Source organism: Zonotrichia leucophrys, chromosome 2 (genome assembly GCF_028769735.1).
Source record: "Zonotrichia leucophrys gambelii isolate GWCS_2022_RI chromosome 2, RI_Zleu_2.0, whole genome shotgun sequence".
Lineage (NCBI taxonomy): Eukaryota > Metazoa > Chordata > Aves > Passeriformes > Passerellidae > Zonotrichia > Zonotrichia leucophrys.
The window spans coordinates 152,248,463-152,273,603 of record NC_088171.1 but is presented as its reverse complement, the minus strand read 5'-3'; the positions used below and the strand labels follow the sequence as shown (position 1 = coordinate 152,273,603).

The 25,141-nt window shown below is 51.4% G+C and overlaps 2 protein-coding genes across 7 annotated transcripts; both read left to right on the top strand.

Moving 5' to 3' along the window:
- Positions 1–351: 351 nt before the first annotated feature.
- On the top strand, positions 352–15,787 carry EEF1D (eukaryotic translation elongation factor 1 delta). Of its 5 annotated transcripts, XM_064706779.1 has the most exons (10): positions 1,426–1,433; positions 4,868–6,003; positions 7,642–7,765; positions 9,473–9,544; positions 12,911–12,979; positions 14,071–14,167; positions 14,259–14,362; positions 14,575–14,811; positions 15,379–15,573; positions 15,685–15,787. In XM_064706779.1, the coding sequence occupies exons 2-10, from the start codon at positions 4,868–4,870 to the stop codon at positions 15,721–15,723; spliced, it is 2,073 nt and encodes a 690-aa protein (XP_064562849.1). In that variant the 5' UTR covers positions 1,426–1,433; the 3' UTR covers positions 15,724–15,787. The 5 variants fall into 5 exon arrangements, with proteins under 5 accessions (XP_064562852.1, XP_064562853.1, XP_064562849.1 ...); XM_064706782.1 differs by lacking the exons at positions 1,426–1,433; positions 4,868–6,003; positions 12,911–12,979 and adding an exon at positions 352–487; XM_064706780.1 differs by lacking the exons at positions 1,426–1,433; positions 12,911–12,979.
- A 1,327-nt stretch (positions 15,788–17,114) lies between these two features.
- On the top strand, positions 17,115–25,119 carry NAPRT (nicotinate phosphoribosyltransferase). 2 transcript variants are annotated; one of them, XM_064706786.1, is made up of 13 exons: positions 17,115–17,904; positions 18,872–18,954; positions 19,490–19,572; positions 20,028–20,158; positions 20,236–20,351; positions 22,004–22,197; positions 22,337–22,477; positions 22,609–22,693; positions 22,861–22,941; positions 23,798–23,900; positions 23,978–24,135; positions 24,305–24,412; positions 24,557–25,119. In XM_064706786.1, exons 1-13 carry the CDS (start codon positions 17,307–17,309, stop codon positions 24,614–24,616), a joined length of 1,941 nt encoding a protein of 646 aa, XP_064562856.1. In that variant the 5' UTR covers positions 17,115–17,306; the 3' UTR covers positions 24,617–25,119. The 2 variants fall into 2 exon arrangements, with proteins under 2 accessions (XP_064562856.1, XP_064562854.1); XM_064706784.1 differs by having other exon boundaries at positions 17,117–17,904; positions 18,872–18,999.
- Positions 25,120–25,141: the final 22 nt, after the last annotated feature.

The following is a 25,141-nucleotide window of genomic DNA, read 5'->3' as shown; positions in this document are numbered from 1 at the left end:
TGCGCGGAGTGAGACAATGGGCCGCACGCACAGCGTGGAGGCTCCTGCTCCCCGTAACGCCCCCCGTAAAATATAGGGGATCATCTTGGGGGAGGCAGGGAAGTAGCGTGGGGGAAGCAGCGAGGTGGCGCATCCCCGTTTTCGCAGAGTGGTACAACCCACGGGCGCTAGCAGAGCTACGAGGACGAATCCAACATCGCAAAGAAAAGGGGGGGCGGCGCGTCCTAATAGTTACAGAAGGGTGGTTCGCGCATCCCGCTTCCTCCCCACCGTGATGTTCCACATGTCTCTTTTATTGTGGGGGGGACAAGCCCCGCTCTGTGCGTGTCACACGTTGTCTACCCGCAGCGCACCCCCTTCGCCACCTCCCCGCTCGCCACGTGTGGTACGCGCCTCCCCCATAACCCTCCGCGCGGCGCACGCCGCCCCTCTCTATCCCGGCGGCGGCCAAAGGGAGCGGAGGGCCCTGAAGGGGTCAAAGCTGTTGGTGAGTCCTGGTTTGCAGCCCCTTCCAGCCCCTAGGAAGCCTTATACCCCCTGTTAGGGTCCTTTATCCCCCTCTCTGAGCATCGGTGGGGGGAGTTTCGGGGGTCTTTGGAGCGTCCTTTATCCCTCTGGGGCGTGAGGTGGGGGGGGCCCTCATGATATATGGGGGGAAGGGGCTTAGGGGGCCCTTTAGGGTGTGTAAGGTTCCTTTATCATCTTAGAATCCCCAGAAAGGAGGTTGTGGTCATCCCTTTTGTTCTCTTCAGGGCACTTTTCCTGCGGAAAGAGGGATTTGGGGGTCTCCTCATAGGGAATGGGGCTCCTTCCCTCACAGTGGTGGGAAGAGGGGAATTTTGGGGATCCTTCCTTGGATGTGGGGGTCTCACGCCCTGTAAAAGCCTCAGAAAAGGGAGTTTGGGGGGATCCTCCCATTGTCTTTAGGGTCCATTCCATTCCCCCAGAGTCCTGAGGGAGAGGATTTGGGGTGTTCTTGGTTTTTGGGATAACTTTTCCATGCCTGGAATCCTGTGGAATACTGGGGTGACCTCCCTTTCCCCATGTTCGGTCCCTTTCCCTTTATTAGGTTAGCATAGGGGGTCATGGGAGTCCCCAAGAGTCCTGAAGGAAAGGATTTGGGGATGCCCTTGTTTCCTGGGATTACTTTCCCTACTTAAAATCCCAGGGAATGTTGCGGTGCCACTCCCCACTCCCAATGTTCTAAGTTCCTTTTCCCTCAAAATTTCTGGGAAGGGGCATGTGGAAACCCCCTCTGCATTCCCTGTGGGGTCTCTCCTCCCCTCACACCCCCAAAAAAAAGAGGATGTGGGAGATTCCCTCATTATCTGGGAGATCCCTTTGCCAGGCACAGGAAAAGGGGGATTTTAGGATTTAGACCATGTCTTTGTGGTCCTTTTCCTTTCCCAGGATTTAGGAATTCGCTGTTACAGGTAAGGGGTGGGTGGGCTCATACTGGGGTTCTCCCTAAACCTTTGTGGTTTTTCCATAGATTTTGGGGACCCATTTCCTGGGATTTTTTTTTGGGAATATTCCTGATGTATTAAAGCCTCACCTCTTCAAGTCTGGATTGGGGGTGGTGGGGAAATGGATCAGTGTTATTCCTGCCCTGGTAGGGAAGGGAATTGCGGGATCCCACACTTCCCCAGGTGCCTCAGGGATCCGCTCCTCCTCCCCCAATTCCTGGGAATTTTTTTTGTCCAGTCACTTGCTGCAAAGGGAAACTGTGTCCTGGCACGGAGCAGCCAATCCATCCCAAATCCCAACCCCCTTGGCTGCCTTTCCAAACTTTCCCCAGAGCTGGGAAACCTGGAAAATCAACTCCAGGTGCACCCGGGCTCTGCTTATCTCACCTGTCCCTCATTCCTTGAGTTCTGCTGTTCCCGGATTTCCGTCACCTTGGCGGGGTTTGTCCTCCTCTCCCTGTTTTATTTTGATCCCGGTGCTCAGGAGGGAGGGATCCATTTCCAGCCTATTTTGGGAGCGGGCAGAGGCTGCTGCCGTTGTGCTCCACGGGGTTTTTGAGGGATTTCCATCCCTGGCTGAACTTGCTGAGGCTGCCGCATCGGCGTTCCCAGAAATCCCCCATGGATTTGTTCTGTCGCATCCAGGTCAGCGATGGTTCGGGATTGATTGGGATCCTGAGCATCACAATCCTTAGGGATGACAAATTCCCTTTCCTGAGCTGTTTTCCTGCAATTATTTTCCAGATTTCTCCCTGACCTTCAGGCAGGATTTTTCCTCACCTGAGCTGTTCATTCCCAACTCTTTTTTTTATTTTTTTTTTCCCTATTTCTCCTGAAGGTGACACTTTCCAAGTCTTTCCCTTCTGCTGATTTCCCGTATCCATGATTGTCTCACTAGGAATTTTCAGCCTGGAGCAGAAAGTTGTGGGTTTTGGGTGATCAGGAGTGGGAATTGTGGTGTTTTCCTGGAATGTGGAGCTTTGTCTCATAGCCAAGGTGATAAGATGATGATAAGGATCTGACTTAGGGAAGAGCCAATTTTAGGGAATGAAATCAGCAGGAATTTTAGGAACAGCCAAATTCCAGCTGGATTGGAAAAAACAGCAGAAGCTCTGGTTTTAAATGGATAAAATATTAGATACAAGTGTTAATATTTTGATTTATTTTGATTTCCCTGTTGTTGAGCTCATCCTGAATTTCTGGGCTGTGACTTTTCCCAGTGGAGAACATTCCCAACGCCACAGCGGGGTTTAAAATCCTGAAACTTTGTGTTTGTGGAGGTAAAAATGGCAATTTTGAGTGGAAAATGTTGAAAGTTGATGGTTTGTGTCATTAAAATTCCTTTTCCCCAGGTTCTTCCAGGAAAACTGATGGACACAGAAGAAAAATAACTTTCTTTTCCCAATTTTTCCTTGTTTAGAAGCTTTATTTCCTTGGAAATTTGAGGTTTTTCAGGACTGACCATAAGGTTTGGCTGCTCATGGAAGCAAAAAGTTCCTGCAGGAATGTTTGGAATCACCCAAAAATTTGGGATCCTGAATTCCATCAACACATGCCAGGAGTGGGATGGCAGGTTGGGAATTCTGAGGCTGCTGGGATGGGAAAATCCTTTTGGATAACATCACAATAATGTTCCTTTCATTGTCATTAAAATGAAAATAAACTCATTTTCTGTGGTGTTGGCTCATAAACTTCATGGAGTTCTGAAAAGTTAATGAGCTCTAATTAATTAATTAATTAACCTTTTAATTATTAATTTAATTTTTTGGCGGAGGAGCTGCTGCATCCATAGAAATTGGAATTTTTCTCTAAATTTATCCTGTGTTTGTTTCTTTTTTTTAATGCTGTCATAGGAGCAAAAAAAGTAAGTACCTTCTAATTGTCGTGTGTTTTTTTGGGAATTCTGGAAAATCCGGGAATGTCAGCGCCAGTGGGATATTTATTAGAAAAATTCCTGCAGTTTTCTTGGAAATAATTCATGTTGAAGAGTTTTTTAAAATTAATTTTAGCTCTGTCAATGGGAAGAAATCTCCTGGGAGTTCCTCATGATGGAATTCCTGTTCCAAAATTCACCTCATCCATGAGGGCTCCAATTCCAGGGCTTGGAGCTGCTTAAAAACTGGAGCAAAATCACTTAAAAAAATAATTAATAATGGGGAAAAATTAAATTCTGAATTTATTTTTAAAAATTTAAAATTTGGTTTTAAAAGAAATAAATTGTATAATTTTTTTATGGAAAAGCCTATGATTTTTTTATTATTTATCTCATTATTTACTATAGCAAATTTATTTCTGTGTAAAGGTTCTAACAAGAATTTATTGCTCCATAAAAGAAAGAAAAATGTAAAATAAATTCAAAATAATCTTTAATTTTGATTTTTTAAAATTAAGAATTGATATCTCCATTTTTAAGCACTTTTAGCTGTATCAAAGTTTTCCAACTCCAGGAGAAAAAAAAAAAGAAAAATCTGCTTTTGCCATTTCTAATAATTTGTCTAATTGGAATCTAATTAATATTTTAAACTCTATCAGTTTAAATGTTTAAAGGCAAAGCTTTGATTTAGTAATATATAAATTTAAATGGAAATATTCAAGACCTGAAGAAAATATTTATGTGGAAATTTCAAATTAAAATTTAAATTCAAGCCAATGAATTTTAAATTAAAATTTCAATTAAAGTTAATAAATTTTAAATTTAATTTATATGACAACTGAAAATCAAATTGAAATTTAAAGTTAAGCCTTGGACTTGAGGCTTCCAAAATCTTCCAGGAATTATTGGAATTACAAACCTTTGAGGATATTTCATCTGTCTGGGAATTTTATTTGGCAGTCTGTCAATTTTTATTAATTAATTATTGAATTAATCACGAGATTCCCAGCTCCTGGACAAGTTTAATTTGCCAGTAGCTTGGATTATATCCCAAAATCCAATCCCAGTTTTTCAGCAGCTGCCTTTTACTGTGAAAACCCAATCAGGAGTCAACAACAACCTCCAAAATCTCAAAAACTGGAGCCAGTTTTCCCAAAATTCTGCCTAATTGGGAATAAGTAACAATTAATTACTAATCCACTAACTTGGAATAATATCCTATAATTCCCAAGGATTTGAACAAAATCCTGTGGGGTTTTTTTTTTCCTGCCTTAAATTTGAAATAATTAGGGGAATTCTTGGGAGGAATATTTTAGGAGGAATAGCGATTTCGGCCGCATTGAATTCCTTGGAATTCAAACTTATCCCAAAAGGGAGAAATAAACGGAATATTTGATTTTTTTTTTTTTTTTCCCCTGGGAATATCAATGGATAAAAACCCATCTCCTGCATGCCCTTGCTTTGCCGTGCTGCCGCTACATTTGTTGTGCTTATCTCTCCATGCTGCCCCGTTGGATTTTTCGGGAAGATGAGGACGCGGAAAAATCCCTGCTCGGCGGACAAGGTTTGGCTGGAAAAAGCCCGGAGCGACGGAGCCGAGCGGGAAGCGCCGGAGCCCGAGGCCGTCAACGGGATCTGCCCCGAGGATTCCATCGAGGGCGGCGAGCTCAAGGGGGACCCGAAAAAACCCAGGAATGGCAAAAAGCAGCGGAAGCGGAAGCGCTCGCCCAAGCCCAAGGCGCAGGATTCCAAGCTGGAGGCGATCCTGGCGGGAATGTCGGCGGAGCGCGTGTGGTTTGAGAAGCCCTTGTACGACCGCGCTGAGAACGCCTACAGGGTAAAACTGGCGGGTTCCCAGAGCTGGGAATCGCCTGAGACTGGGAATGGGGCTCAGGAATCTCCTGCCGTAACCAGGTCGAAATCCAGCCAAGATATTCCCAAGGTGAGGATGCTCCCGGCGTGCTCCCATGGGAACCTCTCCGCCTGTCACCACGTCGTCCAAGGGGTTTGGATCAACAAGCTTGACTTCGATAAGGCCGAGAGGGCGTTCATGGAGAAATCCCAGTTTTTCCTTCCTCCCAACGCCTTGGCCATCCCATCCGTGTGGGCGAATTCCAGGCTGGGAACGCCGGACGAGGGCTACGGCACGGCCTTGCCCACCCCTGCCACTCCGGGCTTGGCTCCCGGCATTCCCAACTCTCCTGTTCCCAGTTTGCCCAGCTCCGACCAGCAGACGGTCAACGGGAAGCCGCAGATTTCCAACTGGGAAGTTCTGGCATCCGAGGTGTGGCTGGAGAAGCCTCTCTACGACGACGCCGAGAAGAATTTTTATGAGAAGATGTTGGATGGGCACCCCTTGGATAAAACCCAGCAGCAGCCACGGGGCTGCCCGGAAACATCCAAGAACCACAACCCTGGGAAACAAACGGGAATCGCCTCCACCAATCCTGAGCTCCCTGATATTCCCAAGGAAAATCCCACCTGCTTTTTCCTGCACAAGGACAGCGAATCCGTGTGGCTGAATAAGGTGACCTACGACAGGGCTGAATCCAGATATTTTGCCTTGGAAGCGGCCAGAGCAGCAGAGAAAACAGGGATCCAGGAATCTGCTGCAGGAAATCCCTCCCATCCAGCTGCTCCGAGCGTTCCCGCTGTGGAAACGAAGTAGGAGAAGTTTCTTTGGGGGTAACACCCATGGAAAAAAAAAACAAAAAAAAAAACAAAATCCAAAAATCAGCCGGGTCGGGATTGAGCCAGAAGGAATTTGCATGTGGAGAAGACTGGGTGGACTTGGAGATGATCCTGGTGGGCAGGGGGGAAAATCCTTCAAGGAATTCCCCTTCTCCTGAGGGATTCTGGTGGATGGAGGCTGTGTTTGTGTGGAGCTGTAGATGTGTAGAGGCAGGGCTGGGGAGTGAGCTCATTATCCCCCTTTTTGCATGGATTCAGCACCATCCTCCTTTCCATCCTCTCATTCCATGTGAAAATCAGCATCATAACCAGGAGCCAGCTGGAAGAAGGTTTGGAAGTGACCGGAATACAATTTAGGGAATCAGCCTGGAGCACGTGCTGTAGTTTGGTTTTTTAAGGGAATTTATATTTGGAATTTTTGGAATGCCCTTGGATCTTCTCCAAAGGCAGAGCTGAGGTAGAGACGGATATTCCTGGAAAAAAAGATTCTTGGAGCATCCGTCCTTATTTCTGACACTTCTGATCCATGAATTTCGTTGGGATTTGTTGGGAAGCTTTCAGGATCTTTGTGTCAAGGGGGATTTAGGGGTCAAATTCCTTTTCACCTGGTCCTGTTTGGGATCATTTCCTCTTTAGTTGGTCATAACTGGATATTTGGGAAAATCCACGTGTCTCTGTGAAAAAGTGGGATAAATTTGTCTGTATTTGAGGTTTTCTGTGAATGATCCTGGTTGGAATTCCAGCAGGTCCTGGAGATTTGGGTGTGGAAAGTGGTTTTGCTGCAGCTCCTGTGTGTGGTGGCCTTTGGCCTCTTCCAAGTGGGTAGATGAGATAAGGAGGGATTTAATTTCAGGAAAATCATCTCTGGCTTCCCTGGAAGTGTTTTATGGAAAACTGTGGGATTTGGGATGATGAGGAGAATTTTCTTGTGCTGCTCTCCACCTTCTCAAACTTCTGCTGCTTCTGTCCCTGTGCCTTGCTGGAATTCAGGGCAATTCCTCTTTTCCTCTTTTTTGAGAGCTCTGTTTCCCTTCAAATTAATTTAATTTAACCCACCTTTGGAAGCTGCTCCATAAAAATTCCCCGTTTCCCAGCAGGATTTGGGGGTTTCTGCTATTTTTCCATGTAGTGCCAGGTCTGTCCCCTCCAAGTGTTGCTGATTTTTTATCAGGATTTCCCAGTGAACTTGTGGATTCCCCACCCCTTGAAATATCCAGGGAAAAGCTGGATGAGGCTTGGAACAACCCAGGATAGTGGAAAGTGTCCCATGGCAGGGGGGTGGAACCAAATGATCCTTATGGTCTTTTCCAGCCCAAACCATTCCATTATTCCAATTCCATTCCTGTTCTCCTACACAAGACATTTTCCTTAGCATGAACTAGAAAATCCTGATTTTTTTGAATTTTTTTTTTTTTTGTGGGATAAAGTCAGGATCAGCTGATCCATCCCATCCCCGCTCCACGCCAGGTCAGGCAGGTGCCTGATTAATCCGTCCTGCTTTTTTAAGAGGATCCCGGCTCCTTAAATCCGCAGCCGAGCCGAGCTCCCGGCGAGCCCTTCACCTCCAATCCCGGCAGGAATTCACTGTTTTTTTGGTGGATATTTTCCCAGGAAAATGGCCGTGGATTACTTCCTGCACGACAAGATCTGGTTCGAGAAGTTCAAGTACGACGACGCCGAGCGAAGGTTCTACGAGCAGATGAACGGCCCCGTGGGTGGCTCCTCCCGCCAGCAGGTAATTCCCAACCCCAGGAATTCCAGAGTAAGTCAAAGGACATGATCCTCCTGGATTTTTGTGGGATTTCTGCTCTTTTTTTTTTTTTTTTTTTTTTTTTTTTTTTTTTTCTATTTTTTCCCCCCAAGTCTTCCTGGAGTTCTCTGAGCTGTTTAAGACCCGTTTGGGTTTTTTTTTTTTTAATCCGCTGTTTTCCTGTGGAATTTGATGGATTTGATCCCAAGGAACTGGGAGATCAGGTGCCTTTCTAACAGGTGAACCAGTCCCAGCTTCCAGCAGTTATCCTAAATTTTTCCAGGCTGCTGGGATCTGTGGGGGCACAATTTGAGCTGGAAAATCCCCAAATCCCCAATTTTATTGGCAAAGAGCATCCCTGCCCCCTTCATCCAGGGAAAATTCTGCTTTGCTTCCATTTTGGAGCAGTCCTTTGGAATATTCCAAGGGAATACAAACCTAAAGTTTGAACAGAGGCACCACAGCTGCAAAGAGTTTTTTTTTGGGGTGGGGATTTTTTTATCCCTCTCTTTGTGTTCCTGGAAATATTCCAGGTGTTCCAGTGGAAGGCTGTTGGTGGTACCGGTGAGTTGGGGAGGGGAAGCATGATCCTGCTGAGCCAAAATATTTCCAGCTTCAATATTATCCCAAAATTATTCCTGTTCCAAGGTTCAGAGCTTTCCTAACCTCTTCCTGCTCCTAACTGTGCCGGTGCCTTTGGAATGCTGAGTGTTCAGTGCCTCTTTCCAAGCGTTCACGGGGAAGCTTTTTGCTGAAATTTTAACTTTTAGGCACATTCCAGCTATTCCTGCTGCCCATCCTGGCTTAGGTGCTGGCACAGCACCTGGGAGACTGGGGATGAAAAAATCTGGGAGCTCTGGATGAGTGCTGGAAGTGGGTTTTGGGGTGAAAACCTCTTGGAACAGTTCAGCTATTTCAAGGCACATCAGGAGTTTCCAGTGAAGGAGTTTGGCCTGGGAGAGGGGGTTTGAAGGATGTTTGGAGGAATTTATCAGCCACTTCCCCCATGGAAAAAATATTCCTAAAACCTCCTTGGAAGTAGCAGGAAGTGGAGCCCACCTGGATGTGTCCAGGCTGTTTCTCCTTTATTTTCTGTTGAATTCAGGATTTGGGGGTTTGTGGGAAATTTCACATCTCTGGTCTTGCTGGTGGGGGGGTTGCAGTCTGGGAAAGGCAGGGAGTGAATGGATGGTGGAATTTCCAGGCAGGGAAATTTGAAATCCAGGCTAAGGCATGGCAGCAGGAGCACAGGGAAAAAAATTCCAGGTGTTCTGTGTCCCACCCCTCTGGATAGAGCAGAGTCAGGGTTGTCACTTCCTGCCTGAACTCAGGTAATAACATGGAAAAATCCTGCCAGAGCCTGGGTTTTTAAGGAGTTCTGGAGTCACTCCAACCTTCTGGCAGCATCCCAAACTTTTCAGGGTAATTATAGGGAATTTAAAAGCTCTTTGACTGGATGATCCTTCTGGACACGTGACCAGGGATTGCCCGATTTAGCCCCAATCCTTGAGGCAAAAATCACCGAAAAAAGCACAATTCCCAATTTTCCCAATTCCCTCGCTCCTCCTTCCTTTCATTGTTTTTTTTTTTTTTTAACTTCCCTGATGAATTTTTTTTTTTTTGTCCCCCCCATGTTTTAATAATATTTTTTTTTAAAAAAGAAACTCTTGGTTCTTTCTGCGCTGTTTGCAGGAGAACGGAGCCAGCACGATCCTCCGCGACATTGCCAGAGCCAGGGAGAATATCCAGAAATCGCTGGCCGGAGTGAGTACCCAAGCTCTCACCAGCTGGCTGCCTGCATCCCATTTTTTTTTTTTTTTTGTGTTTTTTTTTTTTTTTTCTTCTTTTTATGGAATTCTAATCCCATAGATCATTTGGCTTCTTGGTTGGAAGCTGGAGGAGAAGACCAAGGTGTGCAGTGCAGCTCTGCCCCGTCCCCGCGTGCTGCTCACCCGCAGCGCTGGATTTGGATTCAGAGAATCTGAATCCAAACTGGATTTGGGTTCTGAGAATTCCCTGAATTGGGCTTTTCCTTCCCTTTTTTTTTAAATTTTTTTTGGGGTTTTTTTTTTTTTTTTTTTCCTGGTGGGATGTTCCCATGGGTGTTAACTAACAGGTTCCAACTGGCTGAGCGTGTGGCTTTTTTTGGGATACACTGGGCTGCCACCTTCTCTTCCCTCTTTTGCTTCCACTTTAAGGGATGTAAAAAAAAAAAAATCCCAAAAAAGTTGTGTTTTCCATCTGCTGCATCCAGGGAATTCAGCTTGGCTACGAGCTCCGAGGCTGGAGCATCCTGGAGGAGCTCAGGAATTAATTTACTTTGTGGAGGTGTTTTTGTGCTGAGTGCAGACAAGACCATTAAAAAAAAAAAAATCTTCATTTTTTGTAAAAGAAAGTTAAAATACTAACGAGTGGTTTTATGGGAAAGGAAAATCCATGGAATTCAGCCCAGGTGTTTTGATTTCCTGCCTTGTAGTGGGACTCCCAAAGGAATTCTTCCATTATTTGGCCTCACAATTCCCAAGCACCCTCAGTTTCTATCTTTGATCAGTCCAATATCAGGGAATAACAAGGAATTCCTTTCCCAAAGGGAATATTCCATATTCCTCCTTACACCAGCAGAAAGGAGCCAGACATGAATGTAAGGAATCAGGATTTCAGACAAATTAGGAAAAATTTTCCAGAACTGGCTCATTTTATTTAACAAAATACGGCTAAAGGAGCTCCCCATCCCAAACAGGGTAACTTTGGGAGAAACTTCTGGAATTGGGCAAGGGACAGGGAATCCAAACCCAAATCACCTGGAAGTGCTGCTCATCCTCACCTTCCCGAGTGTTTTGCCAAAAATGAGGAATTTCTTTCCTGACTCCTGTTAAAGAGCTTTTTTGGGAGGGAATCCCAGAAGTTTGGATCATCCAGGTGCTGTAATGGGGAATTGGTGAAGCAACAGCCCAAAGCCAGGATAGGAATTTTGGGATATAAATTGTTTGGAGATGTTTTTTGGGGAATTAGAGTAAGATGTCAAAAATTGCTGGATATTTTTTGTTCCTGGGAAAGGGGTTGGATCTTCCACGTGGCTGAAAAATATTTGGAATATCCCTCAAGGATCATCTTTAATGTTGGATAACCAGGCTGGACTTTAGAGCATTCCTAAACTTCTTCCTTGTATTCCCAACCCCCAAATTTACACTGTGAGAAAAGTGGGAAGAGCAAAAATCCCAGGATTTTTGTCTTTCCTTCCTCCATAATTATTGTCAGGGGTTTTAGGATGTGGCAAGGGAAGAGCTGGCTGTGAAAAACTTGGAAAATGGGAGTTTTGTGCCTTTTTGCTGGGAATTTCAGGCTGAGTTTGCTTCATAAAACGTAGGAATGAGCACTTGGAATATGATGGGAGTCTGGAGTTCCTTGATTATGAGGAAAAGCGGGAAGTAGAACAGGAAATTCCACCTGAACATGAGAAAAAAATTTTATTGTTTTTGATATTTAAAACGTATTTTAGGGATTCAAACTTCAGGGAATAACAGATGTTTATATCCCAAGTTGTTCTGCCAAAGTCCTGTTTTGTGCCCTTCATAATTCCCAGGGATTTGATTTGTTTGGATAATTAATTTTATGCACAATTCCAGCTTTCCCAAGCACTTCTGTGTCCAGAATATTTGAGATAGGCTGCAGCCTTAAGGCGGGTTCAGCACAAAAATTATTAAAAATAAAGGATTTGAGGATTTTGTGCAAGAGTGCAGAGGGAAGGAGGGAGGTGATGCTGTGGGAACTCCCCACCTTGGGAATTTTGAGTTCTTATCCCTGATAAAAAATTCATGGATGCTTGTGTGGAGCTGGAAGTTGGAAGAGGGAATGGGTTTTATAATGGAGGTGTGGTGTCCACATTCCCAGAGCTTGGAGCATCCTCTCCTCAGGGAAAATCTCACAGTCTTACAAAGGCAATTTTTCCATAATTTTTTGGGATTTGGGATATGGTTGTGCCTCTTGCATTGCCTTATGGGTTCCAGTTAAGATCTCTTGATTGCTTCAGCTTGGGACAGGAATCCCTTGCTCTTCCCATGCTTTTCCCTCAAGGATCATCATTAATGTTGGATAACCAGGCTGGACTTTAGGGCATTCCTAAACTTCTTCCTTGTATTCCTGACCCCCAAATTTACACTGTGAGAAAAGTGGGAAGAGCAAAAATCCCAGGAGTTTTGGTTTTGGTTTTTGTTTGTTTGTTTGTTTGTTTGTTTTGTTTTTTGTTTTGTTGTTTTTTTTGTGGTTTTTTTGTTTGGTTTTTTTTTTTTTGTTTTGTTTTGGTGTTTTTTTTGTTTTTTTTTGTTTTTTTTTTTGTTTTTTTGTTTTTTTGTTTTTTTTTAGGGAATTATTACTGATAGGAAAGAGAAATTCCCTCTCCCCCATGCTGGCACTGCTGGGACACTTCCAAATCTGGGATCAGTTTTGAGTCCTTGTGACAAGAAGGACATTGAGGGGCTGGAGTTTCCAGGGGAGGGAATGGATTGGGAAGGGGAATGGATTGGGAAAGGGAATGGATTGGGAAGGGAATGGATTGGGAAGGGTCTGGAGCAGCTGTGGGAGCTGGGAGAGCTCAGCCTGGAAAAACCACGAGGTTCAGGGGGAACCTTCTCACTTCCACAAATCCCTGACAGCATTCCCAGGTGGGAATCAGGATCTACTCCCAGGGAGTGACAGGATGAGAGGAAACCACCAGAGGGGAAATTTAGCTGGAATATCGGGAAAATTCCTCATGGAAAGGGCTGTCCAGCCCTGGCACAGAGGTGGAGTCCCCATTCCTGGAGGGATTTGACATCCCTGTGGATGTGGCACTTGGGGGAACTGCTGGACTCGATGGGCTCAGAGGGCTTTTCCCACCTCTGTAATTCCATGATTTCCATCCTTGGAGCACTTGGCATGGTGTGGTGAGCCCACAGCGCTGCACGAGCTCCCTGCACGCACCAGGATGCTCACGGAGGAGATCCCAGAATTCCTGGGGGAATGTTTGCAGTGCAGAGCTGTTTCCCACCGCTCCCTAACTTCCCCTTGCATGCGGCTCTTCCCCGCGCTTGGGTTCCCTCTGGAATTGCGAAAACCTTTTCCCATCTTCCCAACCTTTTTCCCACCCTGCAGCAGAAGACCCCTGCTCGGAGCAAGGAGGCTCCTTGTGCCCGTCCCAAGAAACAGTCGGGACGCTCCTCTGTAAGTGAGCCCTGCATGGATGGAGCCTGTGGAAAAACGGGAGAGGATCTGGTGGGATGAGGAGATGGAGCAAGTTCTCCTTCCTCAGGGTGTGTCCTGTGGCACTGGGATGAACCTGGATAATGGGATCTGATCCCAGCTCAGTGTCCTGGGATCTGCACTCGCCTTCCTGAGCCTGAATCCAGGAATCAGAGATGGAATTTTTTCCTGTCCTTTGATATTTCCCAGCCTCATCCCTGGAGGTGTCCCAGGCAAAATTGGACAGGGCTTGGAACAGCTTGGGATAGGGGAACCTGGATGATCCTTAAAATCCCAACCTAAACCATTCCACAATTCAGATCTTTCCTTGTGCCTTGCATTCTTCATCTTATCCCTGCTTTTCCCTCTTTCCATCTTACGTGACTGCTGAGATTCCACACTGGAATAAAAGAGAATAAATTATTCTCTCTTCACTTAGAAATGACAACTCAAGGGCAAATCCTGTTATTTTCTTTCCCTTTGTTGCCTGAAACTGATGGATGAGGAACCTCCTTAGCATTAAAAAAAAAAAAAAAAGCTTTTTTTTTCTTTTTTTTTTGCTGTCAAAAAATCCATTGAAACCAGAGTTGGAGTAATTATTCCCTCAGGATGTGTTAAAGCAGATTGAAACTGTCAGGAATTAAAGGCTGGGCTGGGGAAGGTGGGAGTGTAGAATTCCTGGGATCATTCCAGCTTTCCCAGTGTTACCTTAGGCAGGTCATTCCTGTCCCTCAGTGGGTTGGGAGAGGGGACCAAGATTTTTAAGGGGCTTGGTGTGAAATTTTGTACAAATTTTATGTGGTTTTAGTGGCATTTTGGGATCTGAGAGTGGGAAGAGTGATTTTTTTATCCTTTGCTCCTTGGTGCCAGCTGAAATTCCTCGGGATTTTAGTCCATGCTTCATTTTATAGAGCTGCTCCATTAGTTTCTATCCTAATTCAGAGAAAATATCCTTGGTTTTAGTTCAGCTCCCGAACTTCCTCTCTCCCCCAAGACACCACCCTGCTTTGCTGCATGGATTTTCCAGGAGGAGGGGAAACAATTCCATTTCATCCTGGTTTTCCTCGTTGCAGAGTGCAAGCACCACCTCCCCTGGAGCTGCTGGTGACCAAAATGAGCTCCTGTCCCGAATTTCCCACCTGGAAGTGGAAAACCAGAACCTCCGCAGTGGTGAGTGGGAGAATTCCTTCTCCAGAAGTCCTGGCTGGAGACCTGGGAATTTAAGGTCATTTTTCCTACTTTTCCCTCTTTTTTTTCCCAGTTGTTGCCGACCTCCAGATGGCCATTTTCAAGCTGGAAAGCCGCCTGAACGCTCTGGAGAAATCCTCAACTTCCCACCAGCCCTCATCTGTTCCTCCAACCCAGGTGAGCCCTGGAAAAACGCTGGAATTCTTCTCTAGGAATTATAACCCAAGATCCACGTGGACAAACATCCTGTTGTGATAAATCCACATAAATCCCACAGCGTGTTCCCGAGCAGCGGAGATTCCCATTCCTGAGCTTTTTTTGGCAACTCCAGGTTAATCTTTTCCCTCTTTTTTCCCCCTTTAAAAAAAAACCCCTCGGATCCGGTGAAGAAAGTGGAGCCGTTCAGCGTTCCCTCCAAAAAAGTGGAGCTGCCGGCCAAGAAATCCGAGCCAGCTGCTGCCGAGGAGGATGATGATGATGACATTGACCTTTTTGGGAGCGACGATGAGGAGGAAGACCAGGAGGCCGCCAAGGTGCGGGAGGAGCGGCTCCGGCAGTACGCGGAGAAGAAGGCCAAGAAGCCGGGACTCATCGCCAAGTCTTCCATCCTGCTGGATGTGAAGCCGGTGAGTGGATCTGGGAATTTGGGAGCTCTGGGAGTGGGGCTGGGAATCCTCTCTCGCCCTAGAGGGTGGTGGTGGCACCTGTGGAATTCCAAGCAAGGCTTGGAGCCGGGTGGGATTTTCTTGCCATGGAAGGCTGGGATGGGTTTGGATGGATGGGACCTTAAATCCCATCTCATTCCATAGGCAGGGATACTTTCCACTATCCCAGGTTGCCTTGGACACTTCCAGGGATGGGGCAGCCAAAGCTTCTCTGGGAATTCCATTCCAGGGCCTCACCACTCTCCCAGGGAGGAATTTTTTCCCAATATCCCATCTATTCTTACCCTATTCCAGTTTAAAACCATTCCCGCTTCTCCTGTCACTCCATCCTTGTCCAAAGTCCCTCTCCAGCTTTCTTGGATCTCCTTGAGGCACTGGAAGGGGCTCTGAGGTCTTTTGGAGCCTTCTCCAGCCAAGAAAGGGCACTTTGGATCAGTTGTGACATTCCCAGAGATGTCACCTGGATACCCCCTTGGAGCTGCTGATCTCCAGGAAAACCCTAAAACCTCCCAATTCCCACTTTTCCAGTGGGACGACGAGACCGACATGGCCAAGATGGAGGAGTGCGTCCGCTCCATCCACATGGACGGGCTGGTGTGGGGAGCCTCCAAACTGGTCCCAGTGGGATACGGCATCAAGAAACTCCAAATCCAGTGCGTGGTGGAGGACGAGAAGGTCGGCACAGACATCCTGGAGGAGGAGATCACCAAGTTCGAGGACTACGTAAGTCTTGGAATGGGATGTGGGAAGGGCCTGGAAGCCATGGGAGGGGGGTGAACTCAGGTGTGATTTCCTGGGAACACCTGGATGACTCCAGCTTTTGTCCCCTTCCAGGTGCAGAGCGTGGATATTGCTGCTTTTAACAAGATTTAGAAGGGAAAACTGTATCCCCCCTCATCCGAACCTGGAACTAATAAAGATGAACATTGGGAGTGCACGTTGGGGTCGTGGGTTTTTCCCTCGGGTGCAGCTTCTCCAGGGGGATTTGATGGGAGATTTTGGGATATTGGAGCAGCCTGGCCAAGTGGAAGGTGTCCCTGCCCATTGCAGGGGATTAGAATGAGAAATATTTAAGATCTCTTCCAACCTAAACAATTCCATGATTCCCCCATCCTTCACGGAAGGAAAGAACTCAATACATGGACCTGAATTTTGGGGCTGGAATGAAGGTCTCAGGGTGTTTCCAGCCACATTTCCCAAGGTTTAGAGACCCCAGTCACTCCCTACAAAAAAAAACCAGGATGAATAACCAGGAATCATCCAGGAATTGCTGGTTTGGGATGGATTTCATCCCTCTTTTCCCACTGACTCCCTGCCCAGGTCACTTTAGCTGAGTGTGGCCTGGCAAGGGGACAGGTGACATTCCTGAGCATGGCCTGGTGAGGGCACAGGTGACATTCCTGACTTTGGGAGCACGAGGTCTGTCCCAGTGCCAGGGGCCAAAGTCTGGGACCACCAAGGGACACGGGAATTTCCATGGGACGGTGCTGCGAGGGGACAGGTGACATTCCTGACTTTGGGAACATGAGGTTTGTCCCAGTGCCAGAGTCCAAGGGCCACCAGGGGACACGGGAAGCTCCCTGGGATTGTGCTGCAAGCCCGTCCCTTGTCCTGCTGGGGCCAGATATGTGACACTGACACGTGTCCCTCCTGCCACCCCCAGGGCACTGCCAGGAGTGCCCCTTGTCCCCTGTGCTGTGCCACGTGTGCCTTCTGTGTCCCGTTTGTGTCATGTCACCACCCCGTGTCCCCCATGGGCCACCTGGACATGTGGCGTGTGTGGACATCCCCTGTGCCCAGTGTCCTGCATCTGTCACCATCCCAGTGTCACCTGTGTGCTGCCATCCCTGCTGCCCTGTCCCCGTTGTCCCCCCGTGTCCCTCTGTCCCTGTTGCTATCCCAGTGTCCCCAACTTGTGCTGCCATCCCCGTGCCCCCCCCTTGGGCTGCCATCTCCCTGTGCTGCCGTGCCCTGTGCCCAGTGTCCTGCATCTGTCACCACCCCAGTGTCACCTGTGTGCTGCCGTGCCCTGTGCCCAGTGTCCTGCATCTGTCACCACCCCAGTGTCACCTGTGTGTTGCCATCCCTGTCCTGTGTCCCCTGTGTGCTGCCATCCCCTGAGCCCAGTGTCACCAGTATGTTGCCATCCCAGCTGCCCTGTCCCCGTTGTCCCCCATGTCCCACTGACCCTGTATCCTCCCTCTACTGCCATCCTCCTGTCCCCCCTTGTGCTGCCATCCCCGTGCCCATTGTCCTGCATCTGTCACTCAGTGTCACCAGTGTGCTGCCCTGTCCCTATTGTCCCCCGTGTCATTGTATCCTCCCTCTGCCGCCATCCCGGTGTCCCCTTTGTGCTGCCATCCCGGTATCCAGCTGTGTCGCCAACCCTGCCCCGTGTCCCCCTTGTGCTGCCATCCCCGTGTCCCCTTTGAGCTGCCATTTCTGCTGTCCCCCTTATGCTGTGCTGCCATCCCCGTGTGTCCCCTTCTGCTGCCATCCCCGTGTCCCCCCTTGAGCTCCCGTCCCCGTGTCCCCCCCTTTGTGCTGCCATCCCTGCTGCCCTGTCCTCTGTGTCCCTCTGTCCCTGTATCCTCCCTCTGCTGCCATCCCGGTATCTCTCTTGTGCTGCCATCCCTGCGCCACATGTCCACTGTGCGCTGCCACCCCGCGTGTCCAGCTGTGCCACCAAAACTGCCCCGTGTCCCCCTTGTGCTGCCATCCCTGCTGCCATCCCTGTGTCCCCCTTGTGCTGTCCCGCGTCCCCGTGTCGCCATCCCCGCGTGCTCCCACCCCGCGCTTCCGTATCCCTCCTATTTTCCCCGCTCCTCCCCGTGTCCCCACCCCTGTCCCCTTGTCCCCGCCCCGCCATGGCGCCGCTGGCCGACCTGTACCAGGTGTCCATGGCCTACGGGCACTGGCGGGCCGGGCGACACCGCGCCCCGGCCGCCGCCGAGCTCTTCTTCCGCCGCCCGCCCTTCCGCGGCTCCTTCGCGCTCGGCGCCGGCCTGGCCGAGGGGCTGCGGGGGCTCCGAGCCTTCCGCTTCTCCGCTGCCGGTGCGTGGTGACAGCGAGGGGACAAGAGGGGGACACGTGTTGGGGTCAGAGGGAGGAGTGGTGGGCGAGGGGAGCGTCCCCGTGGGACTTGGAGGGACAGGGAAGCAGCTCCAGCAACTTCAGGGGCAAGGCGGGATGGAGGAGAGGGGGAAGAAGGGACGGGAGAGCTTCAAGGGGGAGGGACGGAGGGGGGAACAACTCAGGGGGACAGCGGGGACAGGAGGGGACAGGGGGGAGAAGCGTTGTGGGGACGGCGGTGGGAGAGGGAGAAAGGGGAACCTTCCCAGGGAGGCTTTGGAACAACTCCAGGGGATAGGAGGGGAAAGGGCAGAGGACGAGGGAGGGATAGCGGGGAGAGTGGGAGGGATGCGGGGGAAGGAGGGAAATTCCCCCCGGAGATGGATGGGGAATAACTCAAGGAGACTTGTAAGGGACGGGAGAGCATCCAGGGGAACTGAAAGGGGGGCAGAGACATTTCTCAGAGTGATCTGGGGATGGGGAACCCCTCAGGGGGACTTGGGGAGGACGGGAATCCCTCAAGAGAACTTGATGGGGACAGGGACAGCTCTCAGAGGGACCTGGGGGACTGGGGACCTGCGGTGGGGGAGAGGGACAGCGTTTGAGGGGACTTAGGGGACAGGGGAACCCCCCTGGGGCACTGCAGGGGATCAGGACAACTCACGAAGGGACAGGGACATCTCTCAGATTAACTTAGGGGACAGGGAGACCCTTCAGGGGACACAGGGCAGGGGTGGACACAAAGAGCTGTCACAGAAACTTGTGGGGACGCAGGGACACTCTCCAGAGATGTCCCTCGGAGGGGACTTGTGCCACCCCACCCTGTCACGCTCCGTGCTGGGGGTGCTGCCACCCACCTGCTGTCACTCACCTGTCCATGGGAGGCTCGGTGTCCCCCCCACCTCCCCCCGTGTCCCTCGTCCCCGGTGTCACCGCGCTGTCCCCGCAGACGTCGCGTACCTGCGCTCTGTCCTGCCCAGCACCATCGACGACGCCTTCTTTGACTACCTGGCCACCCTGGATGCCTCCGAGGTGACCGTCACCGCCATTCCCGAGGGCTCCGTCGTTTTTGCCAGGGTGGGCCCCCTCTCCATCTTCTTTCCTGACCATCTCACCTCTCCCAGCTCCCAGACGTCCCCTTTTCCCTGACCCTGGGAGCCCCTGGACCACCATTCCCACCTTTCCACCCCCCAGCCTCCCCCCTCTTTCCTCAACACCCTGGAGCCCTTGAACCCCCATCTTGGCCACCCTCATGTCCCCACCCTGTGACCCCCTTTTCCTTCACATTGGGAACCCCTGGAATGCCTTTCCTGGGCACAGGGACAATCTGGATCCTCATTCCTGGGCAACAGGATCCCCCTGCACCCCCTTCCCTGGCACTGGAATCCCCTTGTACCCCCTTTTCCTTCACCAATATCCCTCTGCAACCCTCTTCCTGACCATCCCACCTCTCCCAGGCCCAGCCTTTCCCTTTTCCTTGGCTCTGGGATCCCCTGGACCCCTATTCCTGCCTTTCCCAGCTCCTCCCTGCTCCAGAGGGACCGGGATGTCACCTCTGTTCCCGCAGGTGCCGTTCCTGCAGGTGAAGGGGCCGCTGCTGGTGGTGCAGCTGCTGGAGACCACCTTGCTGTGCCTGATCAACTACGCCAGGTATTTTGTCATGGGGATGATCCCAAAGCCCCCCTGGAAGATGGAGGGGGACAGGGAAGGGAGGGCAGCGCCCCCCAATCCAGAGGGACACCCCAGTCCTGGGGGTACCATGACTCCATAAGTGCCCTGCTGGGATTCAACTGCTGGAATTCTACCAGTTGAATTTAACCACTGGAGGGTGTCCCAGTGTCCCCCCAAGTTTTCCTGAGGGCTTCCCATGTCCAGCCCACCCTGAAGAGTCTCCCTGTCCCTCAGGTTCTCCTGAGAGATGTCCTGGTCCCCCACAGGCCACCTTTAGGATCTCCCTGTCCCCCCAAGTCCCCTTGGTCAACTCCACCACATCCCTGTCCACCGAGTCCCGTGGTGATCCCTGCTTTTTCCAAACAAGGAGGGTTCTGGAGCCCCTTGCCCTTGGCTGTGCTGGCTCTGTGTGACCTGTCCCCTTTGTCCCCCAGCCTGGTGGCCACCAACGCTGCCAGATTCCGCCTCCTGGCCGGGCCGGACATGAAGCTCATAGAGATGGGGCTGCGCCGCGCGCAGGGGCCCGACGGAGCCCTCTCGGCATCCAAATATTCCTACATTGGGGGTGAGTCCCACCCCAGGGCGCCCGGTGCCACCGCGGCCCTGCCATCACCTGGGTGCCCCCCCTGTCCCTCCTCGCAGGCTTCGACTGCACCAGCAACATCCTGGCGGGAAAACTGTACGGAATTCCCGTGCGCGGCACCATCGCCCACTCCTTCATCATGTCCTTCAGGTGCCTGGAGGAGGTGCAGCCACGGGTGAGCAGGGCCTGGGATGGGATGGGATGGGAATGGGAATGGGATGGGAATGGGATGGGAATGGAATGGGAATGGGGATGGAGAAGAATATAGGATGGGGATGGGATGAGGCTAAGGATGGGAGTGCAGGTGAGGGTGGGATGGGGTGTCAGGGAGATGGGGATGTAGAGGGGGATAGGAGTGGAGATGGGAATGGGTTGGGATGGGAGAGGGATTGAATGGGGTTGGGGATGGGATGTGGATGAGGATGGGATATGGGTGTGATTGGGATGGGGATAGGAATGGGCAGAAGGAAGTGGGATGGGGATGGAGTTTGTATGGAGTTAGGGATAGGAGGAGATGGAATGGAAATGGGATAGGGAATGGGGATGAATATTGCATGAGGGTAGGGATGGGAGTGCAGGTGAGGGTGGAATCTCATGGGGATGGGGATGTAGAGGGGGATAGGAGTGGAGATGGGAATGGGTTGGGATGGGAGAGGGATTGAATGGGGTTGGGGATGGGATGTGGATGAAAATAGGATATGGGTGTGATTGGGATAGGGATGGGGTTTGTATGGAGTTAGGGATGGGAGGAGATGGAATGGAAATGGGATAGGGAATGGGAATGGGGATGGGGATGAATATTGCATGAGGGTAGGGATGGGAGTGCAGGTGAGGGTGGAATGGGGATGGGATCTCATGGGGTTGGGGATGTAGAGGGGATAGGAATGGAGATGGGAATGGGTTGGGATGGGAGAGGGATTGAATGGGGTTGGGGATGGGATGTGGCTGAAGATGGGATATGGGTGTGATTGGGATGGGGATAGAGTTTGTATGGAGTTAGGGATAGGAGGAGATGGAATGGAAATGGGATAGGGAATGGGGATGAATATTGCATGAGGGTAGGGATGGGAGTGCAGGTGAGGGTGGAATCTCATGGGGATGGGGATGTAGAGGGGGAAAGGAGTGGAGATGGGAATGGGTTGGGATGGGAGAGGGATTGAATGGGGTTGGGGATGGGATGTGGATGAAGATGGGATATGGGTGTGATTGGGATAGGGATGGGCAGAGGGAAGTGTGATGGGTTTGGAGTTTGTATGGAGTTAGGGATGGGAGGAGATGGAATGGAGATGGGATGGGGAATGGGAATGGGGATGAATATTGGATGAGGGTAAGGATGGGAGTGCATGTGAGGGTGGGATGGGGATGGGATAGGGGTGTCATGGAGATGGGGATAAGAATGGAGAAAGGAATGGGTTGGGATGGGAGAGGGATTGAATGGGGTTGGGGATGGGATGTGGATTAAGATGGGATATGGTGGAATTGGGATGGGGATAGGGAAGTGGGATGAGGATGGGGTTTGTACAGAGTTGGGGATGGAGATGGGATAGGGATGTGGTGGGAATTGGGCTAAGGTAGGATGCAGATGGGGATGGGATGGGAATGAGGATGTGGATAGGGGTGGAAATAGGATGTGGCATGAGATAGAGGTGGGATGGGGATGGGAATGCAGACGGGAATTAAAGTGGGATGGATGGGGAATGGAACACTCCACCTGTTCCCACACTCCTGGCACCTTGGATGATGCCATGGGCTGTGCAAATCCCATATTCTCACACCTGGCACTTGGATGATGCCATGGGCTGTGCAAATCCCGTGTTCCCCTGTCAGGAGCTGCCGCCCCGGGCCGGAGGAGATCCCGTGGATCTGGCGGACCTGGCTGTGTCCTGGCTGCAGAGGGTTTGTGACCTGCTCCAGACTCCTCCCAGCAAGGCCAACCAGGGCGAGCTGGCCGCCTTCGTGTCCTACGCTGTCACCTTCCCGTGTGACTTCCAGGGATTGCTGGACACCTACTGTGTCAGGAGGTGAGGACACCACCATGGCACAGGGGATGGATGTGGCCCTGAAGTAGGAATGTTGGCTGGCCCAGGGCTTGGAAATGCTGCTGGATCCACCTTGGATCCGTTTTGCACTTGTCATTAACGCTTTCCTTGCCCATGCCAGGAGTGGTTTGCCCAATTTCTGTGCCGTGGCCTTGGCACTGCACCAGCTGGGATACCAGGCCATCGGGGTGCGCCTGGACAGTGGGGACCTGGCCCAGCAATCCAAGGAAATCCGGGGAGTGTTCCAAGCCTGCGGAGCTCAGTGAGTCCCACACCAGCTCTGGGATGGATGTCACCGATCCCTGTCATCCTCACCTGCCTCCAGCCAGGATTTGGGAGGCTCTGGGTGCTGTGGGTGCATCCATGGATCCTCCCAAATCCTGCTCCTTGCAGCTTCCAGGTGCCCTGGTTTGAGACCATCCCCATTGCTGTCAGCAACGACATCAGCGAGCAGAGCCTGGAGGAGTTCAGGAGGGAGGTGAGGAACCTGCTGGCAGGGCTGGGATGTCACCTGGGTGCTGCTGGCAGGGCTGGGATGTCACCTGGGCTGTCCCTGGAGCTGGCAGGGCTGGGATGTCACCTGGGCTGTCCCTGGAGCTGGCAGGGCTGGGATGTTGATGGTTTCTGTCTTCTGTGCTGCCCCAGGGGAGTGAGATCGACATGATCGGCATCGGGACCCACCTGGTGACGTGTCCCCTGCAGCCATCGCTGGGCTGTGTCTACAAGGTGAAGGTGGCAGCCTAAATCCCAAATATCCCAATCCTCCCTGAGCCATGTCCATGCCTGCTCCATGGCCATGCAGCCCCACTGGAGTCACGGAGTCACAAAGAATTTGCCTTGGAAGGGATTTTTGAAGGTTCTCCACCACCATGGGCAGGGACACCTTCCACTCTTCCAGGTTGCTCCAAGCTCTGTCCAGCCTGGGCTTGGACACTTCCAGGGATGGGACAACCACAGCTTCTCTGGGAATTCCATTCCAGCCCCTCACCACCCTCACAGGGAGGAATTCCTTCCCAGTATCCCATCCAGCCCTGCATTCTGGCAGTGGGAAGCCATTCCCTGTGTCCTGTCCCTCCATCCCTTGTCCCAAGTCCCTTTCCAGCTTTCCTGGAGCCCCTTCAGGCACTGGAGGGGGTTCTGAGGTCTCCTTAGAGCCTTTTCCAGACTGGACATTCCCAACTCTTCCAGCCTGGCTCCAAAGCAGATGGGCTCCAACCCTTGGAGCATCTCCATGGCCTCCTCTGGACCTGCTCCAGCAGCTCCACATCCTCCTGATGCTGGACCCCAGGGCTGGAGCAGCTCTGCAGGTGGGGTCTCACCTGAGAGGGACAGAGGGGCAGAATTCCCCCTCTCCTGCTGCCCACGCTGTGGGATCAGCCCAGGACACAGGGAAGCTCTGGGTGCCAGCTTTGGGTCATGGCCAATTCTTTGCCCACCAGAAGCCCCAGGTTCTCCACATGCAGGAGGAGGCAGAATGCCCAACTTTGGGGTGGTTTTAGGGTTTTTTAATTGTCTTTTTTCAGCTGATTTGCATCAGTTGCCTCCCCAGAGGGGTCACAGGTTCCCTTCCCTTCTCCCACAGCTGGTGGAGGTCAATGGCTCCCCGTGCCTGAAGCTCACGGAGGATGAGGAGAAGATGACAATCCCGGGGATGAAGGCAATCTATCGGCTCTATGATGCTGCTGGTGAGTCTGGAGACCCTTCCCAGGGTCCTGGGGGAATCTCCTGCTCCATAATTCCCTCCCTGATGTCCTCCTGGCAGGTCACCCCTTCATGGACCTCATGGCCCTGGAGGAGGAGCCGTCGCCCAGCGCGGGGCAGGAGCTGGGGATCCGAGTCCTGGGGCGGCTGGAGGAGAGCACCAAGGTCATTCCCAGCACTGTGGAGCCCCTCCATCGCACCTACTTCAGGGATGGCCAGGTCAGGGGTGCTCCCATCTCCTGGGGGTCTCCTCTTCCAGGCTGGAGGATGGATCCAGGGGCAGTGGTGGCTTCTGAGATGTGCCAAAACTCTGGTGCCGACCCAGACGCGGTGGCTCGGGTGGTGGCTTCCCACATGGATCTTCCCACGTGGATCTCCATCCCTGCAGGTGTGTGAGCCCCTGCCCAGCCTGCCCGAGGTGAGGACCCACGCCCAGCTGTCCCTCAACCTGCTCAGCCCCGCTCACCGCCGGCTCCACGAGCCGCAGCCCTACCCGGTACGTCCAGCACTTCCCACACATCCCACCGGCACACATGTGGGAATGCCGCTGGATTTGGTGGCCTGAGCAAATCCAGTGCCATTCCAAAGCCAGTGGCATTCCCAGGAGCTGCTCCCTGACCCCTGCTGTTCCCATTCCCAGGTGGCCGTGACGGAACGGCTGCACCAGCTCTTCCTGGAGCTGCGCCAGGGCAGCCTCTGAGGGGGTCCCTGCTCGTCCCCAGCTCCTGCTCCGCTCTTTTTTGGGAAGCCCGGGTGCCTCGTTAGGAATTAATGGCTCTAATTTAGACCTGGCGCTAACCCGAGGAACCTGCAGGAACTGGGAGAGAGCTCTGGGGTCCCAGTAGGGAAGCTGGGAATGCTGGGATGGGGAAGGCAGAGCTGTCCCTGCATCCCCTGGAAGTGGCAGAACTGTGCCCAGCTTGGTGGCCCTGCCAGCCTTGTGCCTTCCTTGGTGGCCCTGCCATCCCTGTGCCTTCCTTGGTGGCCCTGCCATCCCTGTGCCCTCTGTGGTGGCCCTACTACTCCTTTGTTCAACTTGGTGGCCTTTGTGGCAGCCTTTTGCCTTATCTTCGTGGCCCTGCCACTCCTGTGTCCAGCTTGGTGGCCCTGCCATCCCTGTGCCTTCCTTGGTGGCCCTGCCACTCCTGTGTCCAGCTTGGTGGCCCTGCCAGCCCTGTGCCTGATCTTGGTGGCCCTGCCATCCCTGTGCCTGATCTTGGTGGCC